The sequence below is a fragment of the Dromiciops gliroides genome, chromosome 1, assembly GCF_019393635.1.
Source record: "Dromiciops gliroides isolate mDroGli1 chromosome 1, mDroGli1.pri, whole genome shotgun sequence".
Lineage (NCBI taxonomy): Eukaryota > Metazoa > Chordata > Mammalia > Microbiotheria > Microbiotheriidae > Dromiciops > Dromiciops gliroides.
The window spans coordinates 543443828-543470225 of NC_057861.1; the positions used below are offsets into that span (position 1 = coordinate 543443828).

Genomic DNA, 26398 nt, shown 5'->3' on the forward strand with positions numbered 1-26398 from the left:
CACTCTGAGACATTGGGGTAGGACCCTAGTGGAGGATCCCACAGACATTGGCTAGTTATTTTTTCTTACCTTAGGAGGTCATCAGGCTTTCTCATCGTTCTTGACAAAAAATCGTACAGAAACAAAGCCTGTGGTGAGAATAATCAAAAGTAAGTGTGTGAGCATGTGTGTGTGTGTGTGTGTGTGTGTGTGTGTGTGTGTGTGCTTGCCATGGATCAGAATGTTGAAAAACAAGTCTGAAATTGTTTCCTGTGTTTTTTATATCCTACTTATAAATTAGAAGGGAAGTAAATCAGGTTGTTTTTTTCTCTGAGGCCCAATTTACATTCCAGTGCTCTTCTCGACCATGGTCCTCTATTTCTACCCCACCAAAGGAAGAAAAGGTTTGGAGGAAAATCAAGGAACCTGGTCAGAACTAACTGGAACAGAGCCCTAAGGTATTCCTGTCTCCCAAGGGGCTTTACCCAAACCTTTCTCCTGCCAGCATTTTCAGAGGACAAAATATACATTCAGCCGGCTCCTGTTTCAAGGAAAAATACATTTGCAGAATTTCTAACTCATAGACTGGGGCATCTATTTGTTTTACAGAACCTGTAATTTAATCCTAAGTAATTTCCAAAGTCAAGTCAATGATGTGAGAGATGGGGGCCTTCCAGTTCTATTTGACATGGATTTTAGAGATGGAAAGGAAATCAGACAGCATTTATACAACCAATACCTGAACAGGCGTTTCATATACTATATTCCAGTAAGTAGCCACCTAATCTCAACTTGAAAATTTCCTTTGATAAGAGACTCAATACCACTTGGAGTAGCCTTCTTCACTTTTGGACACCTCGAATTGTTTGGAAGTTTTTGTTTTTCCTCACAAAAGACAAGTGGGTAGTGAGGTGGATGGAGCATAGGCCTCAGAATGAGAAAGACCTGAGTTTGAATCCTACCTTATACACTCCTTAGCTGTGTGACCCTGGGCAAGCATTTAACCTCTCTATACCTCAGTTTTCTCATCTGTCAAATGAGGATAATACATTATTCCCTACCTCACAGAGTTCTTGTGAGGATCAAATGGGTTAACCTATGTAAAGCACTAATGTACTATGTTAAGTGTCTGAGGCTGGATTTGAACTCAGGTCCTTCTGAATCCAGGGCCAGTGCTTTATCCACTGGGATATCTAGCTGCCTCCATGAGATAATAATTTAAAGCTGCAAACCTGGAAGTGTTATATCAGTGGAAACTATTATATATTCCTTCTAAATTTTTCTTATCCAGACTCAACATCACTATTATAAATACCCAGACAAAAAGAAATGTCAGAGAGCTACAGTAAATAGAGTGCCAGGCCTGAAGTCAAGAAGACTTGTTTTCCTGTGTTCAAATCTGGCCTCAAATACCACATACTAGGTGTGTGACCCTGAGCAAGTCACTTAACCCTGTTTGCCTCAGTTTTTACATCTGTAAAATGAGCTACAAAAGAAAATCACAAACCACTCCAGTATCTCTGCTAAGAAAACCCTAAAAGGGTTCATGAAGAATTGGATATGACTAAAACAAATGAACAACAACAAACATTTCAAGATCTATTAACATAAAATATGAGATATACAATATAATAATATTAACATATTGCATAATATATTAATATAATATATAATGTGATCTGTAAGAAAATATTATGTTTTACAGTGAAGCTCCTGAGTTAAGAAAACATGTCAAGATTTTGCTTTGGCATTCCTGATACCCACTTTGGCCACAGTGATGGCCACAATGTTAATGAACACTTTTCTGGTTATAAATATCCAATTTAATCTGTTATAGTGGATCATACATCTGATCTGATCATGTGGGGATGGGTAATTCCTAGGTGATGAAGCTTCTACCAATGTAAGTTGGCACCAGGTACCAAAGTTGCAAAGAATTATAACCTCAGAAAGTTGCTTTGAGCACTGAGAGGTTAATGAATTTGCCCAGGGTCACATGGCCAGTATTATCAGAGGCTGACTTGTCCTCCAGAGTCCTCCTGGTTTCAACACCAGCTCTCTACCCATTACACCAAACTGCCTGATCATGTATGGCAATAGTAAAATAATATTCTCTTTCAGAAGGCCAACTTACCAGTTAGCTTTGCCAGAACAAACCTCTTCTCTAGATGAGGAGACTCATGTGCTGAGTACTAATTACCTGGCTTCTCCTGAGCTCCTTTTCTTTGACAACTGTAGAGTTAAAGCCTGGCTCCTTCCATAAATCAAAGAGAGATACTTCCTTAAAGAAAACTCCTTGTATATCCATGACTGTGGAAGAAACATCACCTGCTTCAAGCATCTAACCAAAAACAAGAAAGAGACAGGCATAGTATGTAAGGTATATGATGAGGCTTTTAAGTTTAGCTTCTTGACGATTTCTGCAATTGTACATAACATTTTTGATGACTAGATGAGCCCTAAAGACTCTTCCACCTATAGTCTTATGATCATAAGAAAAATATTGATGTGCATTTAAGGCAGTTGGGGAGGGGCAGGGAAGATTCTTAAAGCACCATCTTGCATTAAGTCCAAAACTGGCCTTTGGGTGGCAGGAAAGTGTAGGGAGAGATGGAGGAAATCTTTTTTTTTTTTTTGGTTGTCTTGACTTTTGTCTTGCTACTGGACTTTATTTTTTTTAAAAATAAAAGTATTTTATTATTTTCCAGTTACATGTAAGGATAGTTTTCAACATTTGTTTTCATAGGATTTTTAGTTCCAAATTTTTCTCCCACCCTCCCTTCCCTCCCTCATTCCCAAGATGGAAAGCAATCTGATATAGTTTATATATGTACAATAACATTAAACATATTTCTGCAAAGAAGAATCAGAGCACAAGGGGGAAACCTCACAAAAGAAGGAGAAAAAAAAGTAGAAACAGTATGGTTCAATCTGCATTCATAATCAACAGTTCTTTTTTCTGGATGTTGAGAACATTTTCTATCATAAGTTCTTTGAAACTGTTTTGGATCATTGCACTGCTGAGAAGAGCCAAGTCTATCACCATTGTTCATCACACAATGTTGCCGTTACTGTGTACAATGTTCTCCTGGTTCTGCTCCTCTCAGTCAGCATCAGTTCATATAAGTCCTTGCAGGTTTCTCTAAACTCCTCCTGCTCATCATTTCTTACAGCACAATAGTATTCCATTCCATTCATATACCACAACTTGTTTAGCCATTCCCCAATTGATGGGCATTCCTTCGATTTCCAATTCTTTGCCACCACAAAGAAAGCTGCTATAAATATTTTTGTACATATGGGTCCTTTTCCCTTCTCTATGATCTCTTTGGGATACAGACCTAGCAGTGGTACCACTAGGTCAAAGGGTATGAACAGTCCCATAGCCCTTTGGGCATAGTTCCAAATTGTTCTCCAGAATGGTTGGATCAGCTCTCAGCTCCACCAACAATGCAGTAGTGTAGAGACAGAGGAAATCTTGATGGTAAAACACCAAGGTCCCTGCTAGCTCTAGTACTCTATTATAACATTACTTATCTTTCTTTTTCTTTTTCTTTTTCTTTCTTTTTTTTCTTTTTGCGGAGCAATGAGAGTTAAGTGACTTGCTCAGGGTCACACAGCTAGTGTCGAGTGTCTGAGGCCGGATTTGAACTCAGGTCCTCCTGAATCCAGGGCCAGTGTTTTATCCACTGCACCACCTAGCTGCCCCCTATAACATTACTTATCAATCAACATTCATTAAGTATCTACTATTTGCAAAGGCATTGGGAATACAAATAAACCTAACCCTCAAGGAATTTATATACTTCTGGTGGGGGGTAAGAAATCACCAGATCAGAGATATATCAGTAAATATAGGATATATATAAATATATATATATAATAAATGCAAACTTATGGAGGAGGGTACTAACAAATGGAGGAATCAGGAAAAACTCGTTCAGAAAAATACCATTTACTAAAGAGTTAGGAAGAGGTCCCAAGCCAAGGGATTTTTTTACTATTTTGTTTTTGTTTTCATTTTGTGCTTATGAAACAATCTAACTCAGAATTAATCCCATAGCCAAAATCACATTTCACCTACAGGGATTCTGAAACCAAGTGCTCTAGTTTGAAGTTACTATTTATCAGATAGTTTCTCATTACCTTGCTGAGGATACCTTGTTGCTGGGCGGGTGACAAATCAGATACATGTTGGGAGATGGTGCCTTTAATGACATATGAGAGCTCCTTTGGATCCATGCTGTAGAAAGCTTGGGTGCTGATACCAGCCAACAATGCTCCCATCTGGCTAACGTTGTAGAATGATATGACCTAGGAGAGAGAAGAATAAGCTTTAAAAGAAGATTTGGAGACAATTCAGGATTTGGTCATTCCCGCGACCCCCTCCCCCTTAAAACCTATTTAAACTTTGGGGCAGGAAATATAACAAATGAAAATGAAAGAAGTCTGGTTCTCATTTGTTCTGAATAGATGGGGTTGGGTAGATGGAACATAATGGGCAAAAAGGTAATAACCCCTTGTATTTCTACAGGGTTTCATGTTTTTCATAGCAATCAATCAAAGTGCAGTTATTAAGTGACTATTATATGCCAACTGCTGTGCTAGGTACTGAGAATTCAAAGACAAAAATGAATAGTCCTGCCCTCAAGGAGCTTACATTCTATTAGGAGAGATAAAATGTGTGTCTAAGTATATAAAGAATATGTTTTTTAGGGGCAGCTAGGTGGCACAGTGGATAGAGCACCAGCTCTGGAGTCAGGAGGACCTGAGTTCAAGTCTGGCCTCAGACACTTAACACTTACTAGCTGTGTGACCCTAGGCAAGTCACTTAACCCCAACTGCAAGACACACACACACACACACACACACACACACACACACACGAATACATTTTTTAAATGCAAGGTAGTTTGGGGAATTAGTTAGCCAGAAGAGCATGTGGAAAAGGCGAAGTTGGTACTTGAGCTGAGTGTAAATGGAAGAGACTCCAGGAGGTAGAAGTGAGGAGGGAGTACATCCCAAGAATGGGAGAGAATAAAGGATTGAAGACATATGTGAGGAATGGCAAAAAGGCTAGTGTGTCTGGGCTGTAGCATGTAGGAAAGGGAGTAATGTGTAAGGAGGCTAGAAAGGTAGGTTGGGGCCAGATTTTCAATGACAGAAGAATTCTCGTAGTAGGAGAGAATTAGGTAGGGAGAAAAGGTCAGACCTGCTCTTAAGGAAAAGTCCTCTGGAAGTCATGTAGAAAATGGATTGGAGGGGGCAGCTAGGTAGCACAGTGGATAAAGCACTGGACCTGGATTCAGGAAGACCTGAGTTCAAATCTGGCCTCAGACACTTGACACTTACTAGCTGTGTGACCCTGAGCAAGTCACTTAACCCTCATTGTCCCACCAAAAACAAAAACAAAACAAAAAGAAAGAAAGAAAGAAAATGGATTGGAAAAGAGATAGATTCAAGACACAGAGACCAATTAGGAAGCCATTACAATGATCCAGACAAGAGATGATAAGCGCCAGAGCTAGAGCAGTGATTGTGTAAGTAATGATAAGGAGGCTGATGCAAGAGATGTTTTGGAGGAATGGATGGCATGATTTGGGCAACTTATTGGATACGTGAGATGAAGAAGCATGAGACATTGAGGACAACTTAAAATGTCCACCATGAAATGTCCAACAGGCAGTGAGTGACACAGAACTGAAACTCAGAGAAGATTCTATGGCTGGAGATAGATCTGTGAGTAATCTGCACGGGAATGACAATTAAACCAGTCGGAACTAATGAAGCCATCTAGTGAGAGGACAAAGAGAGAAAAAGATCAGGGATAGGACCTTCACATCCATTATTTCACTTCAGCCTCTTGACATCCTCCAAAGGAGAGTAGTGGCAGGCATCATTCTCCCTAGTTTACAGATGAGAAAAGTGAATACTAGAGAGGTGACACCTTGGGTGACACCCAATATAGGTGTCACAGATAAGTAGAGGCAGAACCAGGACTAGACACTCTCCCATCCCCACTGTACGGCTCCTAAGCTAGTGCCTTTTCTATATTATCTCTAAATAAAAAATAACTGTGCATTGACCCACTGAAAACACATCTTCCTATTTGGGTCACAGATCCTGGACTCAGTTTAGAATTTAAAAATGACTGCTTAAAACAATACCGTGTGTGAATTTTACATTCTCAAGCTGGTGCTAAATTCCTGGTATTTATCATTTAAAGTGCTTATTACGCATTTCCAATATTGACCCATAAAGTTTAGAAAACAGTCTCAGTGGGGCAGCTAGGTGGTACAGTGGATAGAGCACCAGCCCTGGAGTCAGGAGGACCTAAGTTCAAATCTAGCCTCAGACACTTGACACTTACTAGCTATGTGACCCTGGGCAAGTCACTTAACCCCAATTGCCTCACCAAAAAAAAAAAAAGAAAAGAAAAAGAAAACAGCCCCAGTATTTGGGTGGCCTTCACTACATGCAAGAACTGACCTTCTCATAGGTCAAGTACTTGGTGGACAAGATAATGACCTGGCTCTTGGCCCACCCTGTGACCTGACTGAGAGTTGAGATTGCATTGTGCACTGCTTCTGGAGACAGGGCCTCTAGCTGGTTGCACGTCAGACCCACCACTGCATCAGACAAAGAGCCAAGGGTGTCATTCAGGGTCTGGTTCTCCATAGCAATGTCCAAAAGTTCAGCCTTGAGCTGAAACAAAAGAAATCACAGAATGAGTAAAGCAGAAACCAAGGGTTCATCCATTTGTGTAGGTTTGCTGAGATTGCCATTGTGTGATTTCCTGACATACTATGACTTAATAGTTAAGTGTTGGGGCAGATAGGTGGCGCAGTGGATAAAGCACCAGCCCTGGATTCAGGAGGACCTGAGTTCAAATCTGGCCTCAGACACTCTTGACACTAGCTAGTTGTGTGACCCTGGGCAAGTCACTTAACCCCCATTGCCCCACAAAAAACAAACAAACAAACAAAAATAGTTAAGTGTTAGGGAGGTGTCCCAAAGCAGAAAGGGGTTCAGTGATAGATGAATCCAGAATCATAAAGCTAGTAACTGTCAGAGGTAAGATTTAAACCCACATCTTCCCGACTCCTTCTGCCAGACTGCCTCCACAATTTGCTTACTTTCTTTTCTTTTCTTTTTTTTTGCGGGGCAATTGGGGTTAAGTGATTTGCCCAGGGTCACACAGCTAGTAAGTGTTAAGTGTCTGAGGCCGGATTTGAACTTGGGTACTCCTGACTCCAGGGCCGGTGTTCTATCCACTGTACCATCTAGCTGCCCCTATTTGCTTACTTTCTAGGAAATCCCTACTTTCTGAATTCTTCAGCATAACCTGGAGCACTCTCAATCAAATGTTAATGACTAGAAATAGCATGCACAAGGAATTGTTATAAGCATAGCAAACCAAAAGTGCTGCAGGAAATACTTTTTTCTGGCTTTGTCTTTACTTTGTCATGATTTACTTTGAATCACCATTTTATGTATTTTTGCCAAATGCTCCTGGCCGAGAAAGGAAAGATTTGACTAGTTCATCTTTGAATAGGAAGGAAAGGGATATGTGTGTATGGTTTCTTTTTAAAAAAATGTCTAAAATCTTTTCTTATATCTTTTATTTTAACATCACATTCATTTCTGAATATATCCCTACCCAGAGAGCCATCATTTTATACATCTACATCTATATCTACACACACACACACACACACACACACACACAGTTTTAATAGCTTAAAATTGTACTAAGATTTTTGGGACATGCTGTATATTGCTATCTATCTATCTATCTATCTACCTACCTACCTACCTAGCCAGCCAGGCATTCACCCACCTATCTATCTATCTACCAATCTACCTATCTATATATCTATCTACCTACCTATCATCTATCTACCTATCTACCCATCTACCCATCTATCTATCTATCTATCTATCTATCTATCTATCTATCTATCTATCTACCCATCTATCTACCTATCTATCCATCTATCTATCTACCTACCTATCATCTATCTACCCATCTATCTATCATCTATCTACCTATCTACCCATCTATCTACCTACCTACCATCTATCTACCCATCTATCTATCTATCTATCTATCTATCTATCTATCTATCTATCTATCTATCTACCCATCTATCTACCTATCTATCCATCTATCTATCTACCTACCTATCATCTATCTACCCATCTATCTATCATCTATCTACCTATCTACCCATCTATCTACCTACCTACCATCTATCTACCCATCCATCTATCTATCTATCTATCTATCTATCTATCTATCTATCCACCTACCTACCTACCTACCTATCTATCTATCTATCTTTCTATCCAAAATTCATTTTAGATATATATACTCTGGGCAATGTGTAGAGGGACGCTGAAAGGCAATGTGATCTAACAGAAAGATTACTAGCCTGGATATCAGAAAATCAGGGTTATAGCCTGGCTCTGCCACTCACTAACTGTGTGACCTAGGGTGAACTATCTCTGCTCTTTAGGCCTCAGTTTCTTCATCTGCAAAATGAAGGAGTTGGAATAGAACATTGAATGTACTTCCGATTCTGTGACATTTTACGACTAGCCACTCGCTGGTTATTCCTGATCAGGACTGCACCTACCAACAATGGATGCACAATCAAAAAAAAAAAAAAAAAAGGAAAAAACTGAGCTACATGTTCAAAGGAGTAGGGGGGAAAAGCCAACCTCCAAAGCTGGAATGGGAAGAATTTAACTTTGTTTTTGTTTTTGTTTGGTTTTTTGTTGGTTTTTTTTGTGAGGCAATTGGGGTTAAGTGATGTGCCAAGGGTCACACAGCTAGTAAGTGTTAAGTGTCTGAGGCCGAATTTGAACTCAGGTCCTCCTGACTCCAGGGCCAGTGCTCTATCCACTGCGCCAGCTAGCTGCCCCCAAGAATTTAACTTTGGGTGGGATCCTGTCACCAAGATTTTAAGTGAAACCAGTTCCCCTTGGCTTGTGAGCCCTTCCCAGAAGTCATGTCTTGCATCCATTCTGTGAGCTTGGAATTGACACTTGTCCAGCTCCATATTATTATTTTGTCTATGCCAGGAGGATGCTACCACCCAACAACTCCACAGTGGGTGGATGGGAGGGAGGAAGGGGGAGGAGGAGAAAGGAAACCAGAGAGGAACCAAGAAAAAAAAAGTCCACCTAGAGCAGTTAGAAGTTATTTGAGCAGCTCAATGGCATAAACAACATCCACCCACTGAGATCTACTCAGAGCTGGCAGATGAACTGCCCCTTGTATGAAATTGAAGATTTCTGCTGACCTTTGCCTCCCAGATTTAATTCTGCAGATGCTGCCTAACCAAGGTAATGCCTTCTATAGCTGCCCTTTTCTGCTGCTTGGGGCAGGGAAGGAAGTCAATACATTGCCTCCTATTTGAAAATGGAAAAAAAGCTAAGAACTGACCCTGTGCTTCATATAATACTATCAATGTGGAGAAAAAGCATTATCAGACCTTGATCCAGATTTTTAAATTACACCCCTCTCCCAGTCACACTCTTTGTTTTTGAAAATTACACCATCTCTGTGGTGTAGTGGATAGAGTTGCTGGCCTTGGAATAATGAAATCCTGGGTTTTAATCTCATTTTAATGATAATAATACCTACATAATAGCTAAAATTTATATAGCAATTCTATTGTGTCAGTCCCTAACCTAAGCACTTTATAATTATTATCTCATTTGATCCCCACAACAAGCCTGGGAAGTAGGTGCTATTATTATCCCTATTTTTATATATAGATGGGGGCAGCTGGGTGGCACAGGGGATAGAGCACCGTCCCTGGAGTCAGGAGTACCTGAGTTCAAATCCGGCCTCAGACACTTAACACTTACTAGCTGTGTGACCCTGGGCAAGTCACTTAACCCCAATTGCCTCACTAAAAAAAAAACAAAAAAGGAAAGAACCGCCATTAATAAGTAAAAGTAGAATTTGTTGTTGTTCAGTCATTTTCAGTCATGTCCAACTCTTTGTGACTCCATTTGGGATTTTTTGGCAAAGATACTAGAGAGGTTTCCAGTTCATTTTACAGATGGGGAAACTGAGGCAAACAAGGTGAAGTGACCTGCCCAAGGTCACACAGCTAGTACATGGTATCTGAGGCCAGATTTGAACTCAGGAAGATGAGTCTTCCTGACTCCATGCTTGGTGCTCTGTCCACTTTACTACCTAGCTTTGTACCCTGCTCCCACCCCATACAATAGAACATAGATAATGCTAATATGTGATTTTCTAGGTAAATATGATACCCACAAGGATGTACAGTATAGTGGTCCCTCTTTCTCTTTGAGTTTGACACCACTCGCTTATACCACTGAAGGGTTCAGTGAGTTGCCCAGGGTTATAGAGGTAGAGGTGAGATGAACTCAGGTCTTCCTGACTTTAAGGCCAGCTCTGTATCCACCACCTATACTAAGCTGCCTTTCATTAAAATATGTACATTTACAGGGGCAGCTAGGTGGCGCAGTGGATAGAGCACCGGCCCTGGAGTCAGGAGTACCTGAGTTCGAATCTGACCTCAGACACTTAACACTTACTAGCTGTGTGACCCTGGGCAAGTCACTTAACCCCAATTGCCTCACTAAAAAAAAAAAAAAAATTGCACATTTATAAAAAGTCATTTTAAAAAGTGTCTTTTGTTGACCCCATCCCTTTCCTGGCTGATATCATAGAATGCTCTGATCTTCCTTGCCTCTTTCATTTAAGTTGTATCCTGGATATCTGCTTACCTTTCCCCAAGTCTAGCTCTGAATACCGCATAGTGGGCACTAAAGCAGTATAATAGTTGATGATAAAATATACATTACAACCCTGCATTCATTTTGCAGATGAAGAAACTGAGGCAAATAGGGTTAAGTGATCTTCCCAGGGTCACACAGCTAGTTAATGTCTAGATTTGAACTCAGGAAGATGAGTCTTCCTGATTCCAGGCTTGGTACTCTATCCTCTGCACCACCAAACTGCTCATTTATTTAGGCAGAATTGAAACATCCCTTTGACCTTGGTAACTGTTTGGGCGTGATTATAGATTACTAGCCACCTGGGTATTCATGACAGAGTATGTTGAGATCAGAGTATGAAACCTGTGGAGAACATAATGTGGACAGAGAGTTTTTAGCCTCACAGTCAGAATGAATGAGTTAATAAAGAGACTAAGGGTGTGTTAGAGGAAGAAAACACGGAATATTAGGAGTAGACTGTGAATTGTGTACATTTGTGGGAGAGGTATTTGGGTGTGGCTCCCCAGAAGGTTGAGTTTGATCTTTTAAAAAAAAATGTTTTTTAACTTATTTAGAATTTAATTTTTCCAAATTCCATGTAAAAATAAATTTTGAAATCAATTTTTTAAAACTTTGTGTTCCAGTGAGTTTGCTCTTAATGTGAACCTTGATTTAAGGGGCATAGAGTTAGGTGCCCCCTGCCTGTGGAACTAGCCAGCAAGATGGTGTACATGTTCGGGTCCCTAATCTCCCTTTCAGAGAGTGATTCCAGCAAAGAGCAGAGAGATTTAACAAATACTCAATTTGAATGGTGCAATTTTCAGCCCCCCCCCAATAGCATTTTCATAGGAAAAGAGTATGTCCCTGGGGGTGTAAGCAGACCAGGAATCTGAAGTGTGTTTAAGAGCAATGAACACTGAATTTGGAACGATGCCCAAAAGGTTATAAAATTGTGCATATTCTTTGACCCAGTAATATCACTACTAGGTCTATATTCCAAAGAGATTATAAAAAAGGGAAAAGGACCCACATATACATGGTTGCCCAGGAATTGGGGAATGGCTAAATAAATTGTGGTATATGAATGTAATGGAATACTATTGTGCTGTAAAAATGATGAGCGGGCAGATTTCAGAAAAACCTGGAAAGACTTACATGAATTGATACTGAGTGAAATGAGCAGAACCAAGAGAACATTGTACAACAACATTGTGTGATGATCAACTGTGATGGACTTAGCTCTTCTCAGCAATACAATGATCTAAGACAATGCCAAAAGACACATAATGTAAAATGCTCTCTACATCCGGAAAAGGAACTATGGAGTCTGAATGTAGAATTGAAACGTACTATTTCCACTTTTGTTGATGTTGGGGTTTTAAAATTTTGTTTCTTTTCTCTTGTGGTTTTCCCCTTTTGTTCTCATTCTTCTCTCACAACATGACTAATGCAGAAATATGCTTAACATGATTTAATGTATAACCTGTAATGATTGGAATGATGCCACCTACTGGAGACTTGCTATGGGAAAGCTCCACCATGAGGAAAATGCCTCAGAGACATTGTGGCTTTTCCTTGGCATCAGGAAATGACGTTTGCTCATGGGTGCTGTCTATCAAGGCTACCAGCCAATTAACTTGAGGAGCCTCCTATTTTCTGGGAAGAGACAGGAAGGAGGAAAGGGAGCCTGTGCAGAGAGCTCTGGGCTTTTGGGTTCCTGACTTGGTGGTGGTGGCGGCAGAGGACTTCACAGGAAATTTGAGGAAAGATAGGAATGCCAGGCTGTTGGAATTCTGTTCTCAATCTTTTTCTTTCTATTTTCCAATAAACCCTTAAAAACCTAAACTCGTTTTATCAGTGATTTTAGTCAGTTTCCCCCAAAACTGGGGGAACAGATTAGAATCCATATTTAAAATCTTAAATTACACAAACCTATATCAGATTGCTTGCTGACTTCAGGAGGTGGGAGGGAAAAATACAGAATTCAAAATCTTATAGAAATGGATGTTGAAAACCATATTAACATGTAATTGGGGGCAGCTAGGTGGCACAGTGGACAAAGTACCAGCCCTGCATTCAGGAGGACCTGAGTTCAAATCTGGCCTCACACACTTGACACTTAGTAGCTGTGTGACCCTGGGCAAGTCGCTTAACCCTCACTGCCCCGCAAAAACAAACAAACATGTAATTGGAAAAAATAAAATACTATTCTTTTTTTTTTTTTTAGTGAGGCAATTGGGGTTAAGTGACTTGCCCAAGGTCACATAGCTAGTAAGTATTAAGTGTCTGAGGCCGTATTTGAACTCAGGTCCTCCTGACTCCAGGGCCAGTGCTCTATCCACTGCGCAACCTACCGGCCCCAATACTATTCTTAAAAAAAAGAACAATGTGCATTGGAAAGAAGGTCTGAAACACTAGAAAATCTCCAGTAGTTCCCTATTATCTCTAGGTTAAAGTTCATACTCTTTAGCCTAATATTTAAAATAGATAATCCGGCTCCAACCTACCTTTTCCACCTCATTTTACATCAGTTCTCTTTATGCCAACTGAATTATTAGCTATTTCCTGAATGCAACTGGACATCTCTTGGCTTCTGTACATTTATATAGTATATCTCATAGACTTAGAATGCAATCCCTCCTTAACCCCACCTTTCAAATTTCTTCTTTTGTTCAGAATTGTCAGTGTTACCTTCTCCATATGAATTTTGCTAATTACTCCAGATGAAAATGTTTTCTGCACCATCAATTATTCCTAAAGCATGTTGTTTTTGTCCCTATAACTCTGTGCACTATATTGTACTTTTCTATGTACATGTCATAGCCCTCCCAGTAGAACATAAGGTCGGTGAAGAGAGGAACAATTTCAGGGGTATTCTGGAGCCTGCTCCTGATTCCCTAGAACAGGTTTTAATTTTTTAGCATGAGTCTTTACACATTGGAAATAGGCAAATATAACACATCAGGACTGGATTTATTATTCTGTTGACTGTCTAGACTTAAGAAAGTGATGGAGAAATAGTAATAAGGCAGATTAAACATAAAAGTGTGTTGTGCATACATTTTTTTCCTGGAAAGCCAGTTGTTAAACATTTGCCATTAAACATTAACTTTTTTTTTTTGTCTTTCTATCCCCAGCACTGAAGATTGTGCCTTGTACACAATATTACAGGTGCTTGATAAATGTTTATTTGGTTGAACTGAATTGGAAAGAAGGATGGCGAATGAAGGTAGAGAAGAGAGATGGAGGAAGCTGAAATGGAAAAAAGGGAATGAGAGATAAGGAGAGACAAATATTGCCTGGGAGGGGGCATCATACACCTAATTCTGCACAAGAGATGAGGTGCCTGGATCCCACCATCAGCACGTGCAGAAGATTTGGTAAGAGGTACCATATTGGCATAAGAATGACTAGCAAATGGCTAAATGGTGGGCATGCAGAGTGACCACAGGCATTCCTAGAGCCTACAGCCTGAAGCCATTGTGGGTTTTTTTTTTCTGAAGCCATTTTTTTTTGGGGGGTCAGGCAATTGGGGTTAAGTGACTTGCCCAGAGTCACACAGCTAGTAAGTGTCAAGTGTCTGAGGCTGAATTTGAACTCAGGTCCTCCTGACTCCAGGGCCAGTGCTCTATCTATCCACTGTGCCACCTAGCTGCCCCTGAAGCTATTATTTTAATAATTCTCCTGTGTCCTACTTCTCATCTCCAATTCTGGTTTTCCCCATGTTCTGAATCTCCTTCATCAGGCCCCTGATCCAATCTCTTGATTCCAATCATGACTGTATCCCCTCAATTGGATTTTTCTTGGCTTGAATTCCTGGCTTATGTTCTCTTGCTCTAACCCAGCAATCTTCTCCATTCCAAGTCCCAGGTTCCTCACAAGCCAGATCTACCCCCTCCCCATCAAAAAGATCCTGCCCTTTCTTCATCAGCCAAAGCCTTCTGAGTCTATCCCTACCAGTTTGAAACACAAGCTATCGTGGTCTGGAAGTGGGGACAGCCAGTCTTCTTCACCTTCTGAACATCAGCCTGGAAGCCTCTAAGTTGGTTGCACTTAATCATTTGATGTAGCAAGACTTGGGCCACTGGGGCCTCTAGCTCCTCCAGGTCCCCATAGAAACACACAAGTAGCCCCAACCTAAGTAGGGAAAAGAGAATGGGCTGGTCAATAATTCAACAGAATCAAAGTGACACAGGAAACAGGATGAAGCTTATCATGTTTAATAGCTCAATTACAGTATAACTCTCTATTATCCATAAGGGGGTTATCCACTTTGTAGATTATCTGAGCAAAATTTTATTAATGGGTCAATTGCATCTGCCACCTGGAGTTCCTTCTTCCCACCTTCGGTCAATATGTATTCAGGAAGTGCCAGGTTCTCTAAAGAGACCAAGCCAGAGTCTTTGAAAGATTAATTTGCAAGGGAAAGGAAAAATCTCATATTAAAAAAAAAAAAAAAGAAAACCTTAGTTCCACTACAGACACTGTATATGCAGTCTCCTTGCATGTTCCTATTATGTGAGCATCTCCAACTCATCAGAAACTTAGATTCTACCCTTCTATTAGGTGAGGCTTTTTCCTTACTTTTCTGGGAACCAGGTCTCCAAATTACTTCCTAAAGTCTCCTCACCTTCCTCCCTCACCCACAGGCACTTCCTACTTTCCATTAAAGCTTAATAAATGGGGGCAGCTAGGTGGCACAGTGGATAAAGCACCTGCCCTGGATTCAGGAGGACCTGAGTTCAAATCCAGCCTCAGACACTTGACACTTACTAGCTGTGTGACCCTGGGCAAGTCACTTAACCCTCATTGCCCTCCAAAACCAAAACCAAAACCAAAGCCAAAAGCAAAAGCTTAATAAATGCTTTATACATCCATAAACCCACCCACCCACCTACGTACGTACATATGTATCTATCTACCTACCTATCCATCCATCCATCCATTCACCCATCCACCCACCCATCTATCTATCTATCTATCTATCTATCTATCTATCTATCTATCTATCTATCTATCTATCTATCTATCTATCATCTATCACTTTTAGGGGGTTTCCATGTCATTGTTTCTCCTACTTAACACAGATAATTGAATTTGCTATATTTTTCAGCAGCAGAATCTAAAGTCCAGAGAACATATAAAACAATAAAGGGGAACAAGGCCTTGCCCTAAAGGCAATCCTCCAGAGGGCAACGAAGGGCTGTTCCTTCCAGTCCAAGCTAAACAGAGGAATTCAACTTCAATGTCTTGCCAAAGGCCATTTCTTAGATTATAGGTAAGTAGAAGCTGCTGTTATCGTTTGGGGGTTCCTAGCAACCAACAGGTCTTAGACTGGGCCACCCAGATGGCCCACCAAAGTTTTGCCCAGTAGCTGACCTCTCTATCATACATACTCTGGTCACTTATAGCTTCTGATTTTCCTGACATGAAATTAGTTCAGCAGGCCATCCTGAAAAATAGCTAATAAAATTTTCATTCTGGAAGGAACTTTAATGATCAGTTGGTCCAGAAGTTTTTAACCTGTGGTCCATGAACTTTAAAAAATATATATTTTGATTACTACATTTAAAGAGAATTGGTTTCCTTTGAAATCCTATTTTATTTTGTATTTATTTGTATATTATTTTTGTTTGTTTGTTTTGCAGGGCAATGAGGGTTAAGTGACTTGCCCAGGGTCACATAGCTAGTGTCAAGTGTCTGAGGTCAGATTTGAATTCAGGTCCTCCTGAATCCAGGGCTGGTGCTCTATCCACTGAGCCACCTAGATGCCCCTTATTTGTATATTATTTTGAAAACGGGTTCATAGGCTTCATCTGACTGCCAAAGGGGTCCATCACACACACACACAAGTTAAGAATACTTTATCATCACACAAAAAAGTTAAGAACCTTTGATCTAGCCCAATCCTTTCACTTTACAGATAAGGAAACTGAAACTCAGAGAAGTGACTTGCTCAAGGTTATACAGCCAGCTAGTGGCAGAGTCAGGACCAGAACCCAGAGGTTTTGATTCCAAATAAATGTTCTCTCTCTCTCTTTGCAATAAATAAATGAATGAATGGATGGATGGATGGATGGATGGATGAATAAACAAATGAACAAATAAGTGAATAAATGATCTTATTTTTATTGACATCTTTTATTTTTATACCACCTTCATTTCTGAATGTATTCCTTCCCTTCCCTTGCTCAGCAAGCCTTTCATTATAACAAAGAAAACAGGGCAAATGTAGTTCAGCAAAACCAAACATCAATTGTGTCTGACAGTATAAACCACATTCTATCTTGATGTTCTCCATCCCATGGAAAGCGGAAAAGGAGATGCATTTTCTTTATTCTTTTCCAGGGCCAATCTTGGTCATTGCAATCATACGTCATTCCAGTATTTTTGTTTGTTTGTTTCTGCTGTTTCTTATACATAGTCATCTTTCCTCTAGCAAACTTAATTTCCTTCATGTCACTTCCAAAAAGCAATGCTCAGGAAGGGGAAGGAGAAAATGATCCCATCCTTCACTAGCACAATAATTTATGAGTAAATTAAAATAATAAAATTACAATTGTTCCTTTTTTTGCCAGAAAATAAACAACTTATTTACAAAGAAAATGGTGTCATGTGTTTATAGACTTATCTGTGAGGAGCTGGTACCTCCAGAGAACTAGAACACTATTGGTTCTTACCTGTGAATGGTAGAGGTGTTCCTCATGTCAAAACTGGAAGAGTTAATCCTTTCCAGAAAAGCATGGGCCAGCTTTGGTGTGATGTCATAAACTGTATCTAGCTGCTTGGTGGCATTGTCATAGCTGATGAACAGCCCAATCTAATGGACAGAGATAAAAAACAGATCAGAAGCACTCACTGTGTATAGGAATTTGTATTTTGGAGATGCTTGATCTATCTACAAAGAAAAATTGGGAGTTTATTATAAAATGTTCCTAGAAGTCTTAATTGTGTTTTTTTTTTATTGTAATGTTAGACTTGTGTGCATGGACATAATTAAGGTACATCATTACTGTAGGTTAAAAGTTGTATATGGTAAGACATTTTGTTTTTACTGTATGTTTTTACTGAACGATCTATTCCCCATCCCAAAGCAAGCATTAATAAAATTATGTTAAATGTAAAAAAAAGTAGATCAGGAGGCCCCAAATATAGTAATAAAAATAATAACTGCTGACATTTATATAGTGCTTATTTATGGCTCACAAAATCCCTTACCTACAGTATCTCATTAGATCATCACAACAACCCAAAGAGGTAGATATGAACAAGAATTACTATTCCTTTTTTTTTTTAGCTGAGGGCTTAAAGGGGTTAGGTGACTTGCCCATGGCCATATGTCAAGTAAATGTTAGAAGTTGGATGTGCTAGTATACTATCCCTTATCCACTCTAACTACTGACCTTCCTGGCTTCCTTTAAGTCCCAACTAAATCTTCCAGAGAGGAAGCCTTCCCCAGCCCCTCTGCTTTTTTTTGCTTTTTTTTTTTTTTTGGTGAGGCAATTGGGGTTAAGTGACTTGCCCAGGGTCACACAGCTAGTAAGTTTCAAGTGTCTGGGTCCGGATTTGAACTCAGGTCCTCCTGACGCCAGGGCCGGTGCTCTATCCACTGTGCCACCTAGCTGCCTTCCAACCCCTCTTAATTCCAGTGCCTTCCATCTGGTAATTATATCCTATTTTTTCTATATATAGCTTGCTTTATACACACACACACAAACACACACACACACACACACATATATTTGTTTGCGTGTTGTATCCCCCATTAGATTGTAAGCTCCTTAAGGATAGGGACTATCTTTTGCTTCTTTTTGTATACTCAGCACTTAGCACAATGTTTGGCACATAGTAAGTGTTTAATAAATATTCATCGATTGATTGGTATTTCTACAATCTCATTATGCCTCTCCTGGGCTTAGGCACTTGAGTGACTTTGGTCAAGACACTTAATCTCTTAAAAAAAAAAAGACACAATCTCTTTTGGCTCAGTCTTTCTCATCTGTAAAACAAGGAGACTGGACAAGGTGGACTCCGTGGTCCTTCTCATTCTCAGTCTATTAATGATAGAGAACTGAAGAGTTTAGAGTACTTCTCACTCTGCTCGAAATGGGTATGAGTACATGAATGGAATCTTATACTTACCTCAACAGGACTGATTTTTGTAATTTCTTCAAATGGGAGGTGAACCATGTATCTTCCCAAAATCCATAGGTTTTCCGCACTAACCCATGACACAGAATCATCTGCCCAGTAAAAGAAAACATTAGAAATATTCACACAGCTTTGGAATATTCATAGGTATCTTTACTGCCAATAATTCATTCAATTAAAATTTACTAAGAGTCTACTGGATGCATGTAGCAGGGGATAGTGAGCCACAACTGAAAGAGCATTGCCCTTGGAGTGAGAAGGGTTCAGGTCCCTGCTCTGTCACTTAACAGTTTGCCATTGAGCAAGCCACCTCCTTTCTTTGGACCTCAATTTTCTTGTCTCAGATAAGATGTTTTTGAAGGTCCCTTCTAGGTGCAGCTAGGTGGTGCACTGGATAGAGTCCTGGACCTGGAGTCAGGAAGACTCATCTTCCTGAATTCAAATTCTGCCTCAGACACATGCTAGCTAAGTACCCTGGGCGACTCATTTAAGCCTCATCTGTAAAATGAGAAGGAAATGGCAAACCACTCAAGTATCTTTGCCAAGAAAACCCCAAAAGGGATCACAAAGAGTCTGACATGACTGAAAATAACTGATCAATAACAACAAAATCTACGTTGAACACTGGGGGAAGACATTGCCATAATTAATTATAGATTTTCAACACTTTGGGGAATTTCAGTTCCTACATTCTGGTCCCTACACTCATATGTAATGGAACATCTTGATTCATGCAGCAAAGGGGATTGAACTAGGTGAGCCTATGGTACTTTTCAACATATGAGTAATTTTATAGACACTTAAAAGAAAGGTAACATATCATCACTTGGATATTTCTGTATTAGCATGTTCTTTTCTCAGTTAAGAACATCTGGAAACTTGGTGAATTTAATGTTAATGTTAGGATGTCTCATCCACAATGAGTACTCTTATGAAACTCTAAGGACAGGGGCAGCTAGGCATTACTGGATAAAGCACCAGCCCTGGATTCAGGAGGACCTGAGTTCAAATGTGGCCTCAAATACCTGGCACTTACTAGCTGTGTGACCCTGGGCAAGTCACTTAACCCTCACTGCCCCACCAAAAAAAGAAAAAAGAAAAGAAACTCTAAGGACAAAAGCATTCTTGAACCTGACATTTCTAGTAAGGAAGAAATTAACTGATCATCATTTAGAGAGATATTCATTCTCTCACAGCAGTAGAGTCCACCATGAACATTGTTTCTTTGGATTCATTAAGATACTAAATTGTAACTGAGCATCCTGAAATACAGGCCAGCAGATCCCTTCAGGGTCCGAGATTCCACCTGTTACTGCCTATGTATCCAAAGCAAACTGCTCATTAATTGGAATTAACATCATCTCTAAGTTGTCTTCATAGAGACCAATTTTGTGACCCTCTATGGTGTCTCCACTTATCTCAGAGATGTTATAAAGTAATAAAAAAAATAATAGTGACATATCTACACATGTATATTGTGCTTTACAATTACAGAACATTGGGGGCAGCTAGGTGGTGCAGTGGATAGAGCACCGGCCCTGAAGTCAGGAGTACCTGAGTTCAAATCTGGCCTCAGACACCTAACACTTACTAGCTGTGTGACCCTGGGCAAGTCACTTAACCCCAATTGCCTCACTAAAAAAAAACAAACAAAAAAAACCCAATTACAGAACATTTTGTATCCATTTCCTCATTTTATTATTACAACGACTCTTTGAGATAGGCAGTACAACTATTAATATCCCCATTATATAGATGGGGAAGCTGAGGCTGAGAAAGGAAAAATGATTTATCCACTGTTACGTAGCTTGTAGGTAGCAGAACCAGGACTCAAATGCTCAAAGTAAATTATTTTAAATTAATTGGGGTTAAAGATAAAGTATGTTCCCTGAAGGACTTTTAAGAGGAAGATGTCAAGATCTCTTGAAATCAAAGGCAAATAAGTGTTACAATTCCAAGAAGTTTTGGAATTGCTGATTTAGACAGAAAATGAGTTGTCAGCATTTCTGAGAACAGTTGTTCACACCCACCTTCTTTAAAGCAGTTCAGGTTATAAGAAGGATTTAATTAATTTACAAATGATACATTAGCTATGCCATTTTCCCCCTAGCAGACACCCACACCTCTGAATATACTCATTAACTATGAGAATTTTGCTCCCTTAAACACTGGTACAAATGGTCCCATTATTATTATTATTATTTTATTATTGTTTTTTTTTTGCGGGGCAATGGGGGTTAAGTGACTTGCCCAGGGTCACACAGCTAGTAAGTGTCAAGTGTCTGAAGCCGGATTTGAACTCAGGTACTCCTGAATCCAGGGCCAGTGCTTTATCCACTGCGCCACCTAGCTGCCCCCCCCCCCCGTTATTTCTTATTTATAGTGGAAAGTACAAAAAGCTTGGGTCTAATAGATGTTCTTAACCCTGGAGAGCTAACAGCTGATGCAAACAAAGAGTTAAGCAAGTATTTTCCCCCGTACCTTCCACAGAGGAGATAAGCTACTATTTTGTTTTTGTTTTTTTTTTGTTTGTTTTTGCAGGGCAATGGGGTTTAAGTGACTTGCCCAGGGTCACACAGCTAGTAAGTGTCTGAGGCTGGGTTTGAACTCAGGTCCTCCTGAATCCAAGGCCAGTGCCTTATCCATTGCGCTACCTAGCTGCCCCTGGGATAAGCTACTATTGAGAAAGCTTTCCCTCTTTCTAGCACAGACAAAAATAAACCCTATGGCAATGTTCCGTAGACTTTTGTTCTCACCGGTTGAGTTGGCAGATTTCTGCAAAATCTGAGTCATCCAAGAGTAGAGTGCCCTTTGTGAATGGGCAGAGGTCTTGTCATAGAGATCCTTAAATACCGAGGACCTAAACAACCAAAACAAATGTCAGCTAGGGAAAGAAAAAGATGGAGATTCATTTCCCATCAGGTTGCTCTCCTGGACTTCATCATGATCTCTAGAAACTCATGGTCCTACAAGATCACATCAGCTCTGAAACTGATCCCTCTCCTTGATACCTTGTGACTCTGTCCCTCCCTCTGATCAGAAAGGGTAAAGAGTGGATGTTGGATATTGGAGAGCTCCTTGAAGATCCTGAATTTAAGGACTGTGCCCAGGGTGGCCATCTCATAATTTTCCACCTGACTTCAGGACCCCTTCATGATCTCTCCTTTCCTCCCCCCCCCCCCCGCAGCTTTTTAATGTGTCATTCCCCATTAGATTTAAGCTCCTTGAGGACAAGGAATATCTTTTTTGCCTTTCTCTGTATCCCTGGCACTTAGCACAGTGCCTGGTACATACTAGGTACTTAATAAATATTTATTGATTGAGTGACTGATTAGATTGATTATAAAGTGAGAGGGACCTTAGAGATAAGCTAGTTCCATTTCCTTATTACACTGTTAAAGAAAATGAAACTCAGAAGGAAAATGACTTGCCCAAGGTCATATATTATCTTTTTTTTCCTCTTTATTTTGGTCATATATTATCTTAATGGGAGAAGAGAGCAAGTATGCAAATAGATATGGGAAATATAGAAGGGTAGTGAATATAAAAGTCAGCCTCAGCAGAAAAAATCCATTTTCTCCTCCTGGAGGAACACTTTAAGTAATTATTAGTTATTTACTCCTCCAGCATGAAGACGTTTCAGATCCTTTACTGAAATTAGGCTTTGACTAGAGAGGAGGGATTTGTGCAGGCACTGACCACCTAAGGGGAATCAGGGAAGGAAACCCCCCAGGAAAGGAAAAAAGAACAGAATCACCTAGCCAGAAGAGTCAATGTAGAAAAAAAGCTGGAATGAGGCAGAAGAGCTGGTTTTCAATCCAAGTTCCAATACTTGCTAGCTATAAAACCATGGACAAACCACTCTACCTTTCTGGGTCTCAGTTTTCCTCCTAACATTAGGAAGCTAACATGGTTGGACAAGACAATCGTTAAGATCCATGAGAACCAGTACATTCCACAAGTTCTAGATTAATTATACTTACTTTGTAATTTTGCCTAGAACTGAAATCTTTATCAAGAAATAGTTCCTGAGTCCCTGCTTTGGGCAGGACATTAGGGTAGAATCTGGTTCTCTTCTACATCTTCTCATAATAAAAAAACATCCTAAATGCAATAAAACTTCATATATTCAGCCGTCCTAATTTGGAGTTCAAGATCATTTAGGTTTGAGTGTGCCAAGCAAATGGTGAAAAGATTACATTTCTCCCACAGGCCTCTATTTTAAGAAAATACAAAGCAGCTGGAACCTGCCAAGAATGACAGAGCCCCAGGAACAGGGCTGTTTGGAACCCTCTAACTCCTAACCCCTCCCATCACTGACATGAGCCCAGAAGCAGTAGTCATTTGGGGCAGGTGAGCTAGAAGAGCTAACCTAATCATGAACTGTTGGGCCACCCTACAAAAATAAGCTGGTTTTCAGTATTTTTATAAACCTTTGCATCCTAATAACAAATTGCTTGAACTTTGCTTAGGCAATCTTTATATGTCTCGACTTTCTTCCCTAAATTGTAAGCTCTCTAAAGGCAAGGACCATGGATGGATAGAGTGCTGGGCCTGGAGTCAGAAAGACTCATCTTTGTCAGTTCAAATCCAGACTCAAAACACTTACTGGCTATGTGACCCTGGACAAGTCACTTAACCTTGTTTGCCTCAGTTCTTCATCTGTAAAATGAGATGGAGAAGGAAATGGCAAACGACTCCATTATCTTTGCCAAGAAAACCCCAAATAGACTGGACAAGACTGAAAAGCGACTCAACAACATCAATGTCTTGTATGTCATTGTTCTTGCTGAAGAAAGACAATACTTTGCACAGAGTGGGTGCTTAATAAGCGAATGAAGGTTATCACCTGCTCTGTTATAGTACCATGCTAAAGAGACCATAGCTACTGTGGCTTGAACACCAGTCTCATTCAGCTATCTGACAAATGAGCACTGACAATAGATGATGGATCATCACAACCATAAAAAGAACTCCAATAATTTGTCCTACTGACAATGTCAATAACATAAGGTCTATCTGTGGGCAGGAACCTTCCATTACAACTGTACTCTATTTCAGCTTAAAGATTTTACTTAGGGGCAGCTAGGTGGCACAGTGGATAGAGCACCGGCCCTGGATTCAGGAGGATCTGAGTTCAAATCCAGCCTCAGACACTTGACACTTTCTAGCTGTGTGACCCTGGGCAAGTCACTTAACCCCCATTGTCCCCCCCAAAAACCCACAAAGATTTTACTTAAATCTACTGCAGACGCAATACCCTTTATCCTCCAAAACATACTTCCTGTCTAGCCTGTACTCTCCATCATGATACTCATCTCTTTCTCACTAGAACCTTGGACTCTGCCCCTGGTATGCTGGACACTGACAAACGTGCTTTCACTTTAGTTATCTCTTACACGTTGTGACTTCCCCCATCATGGTTTCTATATATCATGAGTGGGTATAAGAAATTAAATATGAATTTTGGGGGAGTTTTTTGGAAGCTGCAGATGACCCACAAGGGCCAGCAGATGAAACAGAAAAAGTTTAGAAACTCAGAAATGCATAAAATATCTATATAGTATATAATATCAACCCAAGTTTTACAATAAGGTACTGTAAACACCCCATAAAAGAAAAAGAAAACAAGTTCAGACTTCTTCTCTGGTACAAAGGAAGGGCCAAAAAATTTTACATGGATGTTCCAGATCACGGGGTGTCACACCCTTAACCCATCACCCCTCCCGGATGTGGAAGAGATAACTGTACTTTCTGCAGTGCCAGGTCTTCACATCACTTTCCAGCCATTTCCAAATTGTTGCCCTGCCCCCCCCACCTCCATTTTTGCAGCCTTCCTTTATGTGTTAGCTTCTTCCATTAGAACGTAAGCTCTTTGAGGGCAGGGTCTTGTTTGCTTGTATTTGTTTTTTTTTTTTTTTCTTCTTATGAGATATTTTATTTTTTCCGTTACATGTAAAGATAGTTCTCAACTTTTGTTTATACATGCTTTACAATTTCAGATTTTTCTCCCTCCCTCCCCTCCCTCCCCCCTCCCCTAGACAGCAGGTAATCTGATATAGGTTATATCTATATATCTCTATACATATACATATAGATATATATATACACACACACATATATATACACATAATAACATTAATCCTATTTCTGTTTGCTTGTATTTGTAACACCAGTACCTAGCACAGTGCCTGGCAGATAAGCAGTAAGTGCATAAAAGATGATTTATCTTTCATACCAAGACCATCATCTGAAGGAAACCATGAAGCACTCACAAATTCTTAAAGGAATCTTCCTGAAGATTTCTGGGAAGGTTCCCAATGATCTCAGGCAGGAGAAAGCTCCCAGGAGAAACCCTTAGCACCTGGCCCAGTATATCCACACATTCAATGGAACTCATGATCAGGAAGCATTTCTCCAGGGTGATGAGGAACAGAGTTCGGTTCACCCCAGGTGTCTGCAAGGCATGGTCCCGGATTTCCTCCAAATCAATCACTATGTCATCCAGTTCCTGTAGAAGCCAAGAGAGGAGAGATGGAGGTGACCTGTTGGCTTTTGGTGTGTTCTGATTAGTTGGATCAGAACCCTTAGGGAAACAATACTTTGTGGGGATGGAAATAGCAGGGGAAATCAATGCAACTTGGCTTAGTGACATCTCAGCTCTAGCAGCATCTCTCCTCTTTTTTTTTCCTTTTTTTTTTTGCAGAGTAATGAGGGTTAAGTGGACTTGCCTAGGGTCACACAACTAGTAAATGTCAAGGGCCTGGAGTTGGATTTGAACTCAGATTCTTCTGAATCCAGGGCCAGTGCTTTATTAGTGTGCTGCCTAGCTGCCCTCAGCATCTACTCTTAAGAGTAACCCAAGAGGGGGGGCAGCTAGATGGCCCAGTGGATAGAGCACCGGCCCTGGAGTCAGGAGTACCTGAGTTCAAATCCGACCTCAGACACTTAACACTTACTACCTGTGTGACCCTGGGCAAGTCACTTAACCCCAATTGCCTCACTAAAAAAAACAAACAAAAAACCAAATGTTGAAAACTATCTCTAAATGTAACTGGCAAATAATAAAATATTTATATGGAAAAAAAAGGAATAGGGGCTAGACCTTTTTCCTTACTATAGGGAGCTATGTTGTACTGTATTTTTATTCATTTTGTTGAACTTCTCTCAATTAAATTTTAATCTTGTATGGCAAAAAAAAAAAAGTTTAAAAAAAAGAGTAACCCAAGAGAGTCATTTGAAGTCCTTTAGAACCTGGATCCATCCAGTCTTCTAGGTTTATTATCTAATTATTCCCCTTTGTGTACTCTACTTTTACCCATTTCTGCCAACCTCCCATCTCAATCTCCAACTATCTTTCTGACATCTCAAACCGGATGTCCAGGAGACATCTTGAATTCAACATGTCTGAAACTGAACTTATTATTTTTCTGCCTGAACCCTCCCTACCTCCTTCTCTTTTATTGTAAAGGGTAACATCATCCTTCCAGGTCCTCAAGCTCTC

The 26398-nt window shown here is 40.1% G+C and overlaps 1 protein-coding gene and 1 long non-coding RNA gene across 2 annotated transcripts in view; one reads left to right on the top strand and one right to left on the bottom strand.

The window, feature by feature from the left end:
• OTOA (otoancorin) overlaps positions 1-26398 on the bottom strand; it is a 90311-nt gene that overhangs the window by 57351 nt on the left and 6562 nt on the right. The window contains exons 7-15 of the mRNA XM_043977442.1: positions 25170-25405; positions 21651-21754; positions 18886-18986; positions 17424-17563; positions 14757-14880; positions 6469-6684; positions 4126-4293; positions 2180-2320; positions 70-128 (exon numbers count right to left, since the gene is read on the bottom strand). Of these exons, the coding sequence (XP_043833377.1) occupies positions 70-128; positions 2180-2320; positions 4126-4293; positions 6469-6684; positions 14757-14880; positions 17424-17563; positions 18886-18986; positions 21651-21754; positions 25170-25405 (1289 nt within the window). The remainder of the gene's footprint in view (positions 1-69; positions 129-2179; positions 2321-4125; positions 4294-6468; positions 6685-14756; positions 14881-17423; positions 17564-18885; positions 18987-21650; positions 21755-25169; positions 25406-26398) is intronic.
• LOC122735705 lies at positions 13-15965 on the top strand. The gene is made up of 3 exons (XR_006354142.1): positions 13-149; positions 13881-14123; positions 15857-15965. It is a non-coding gene; the product is annotated as an uncharacterized LOC122735705 (long non-coding RNA).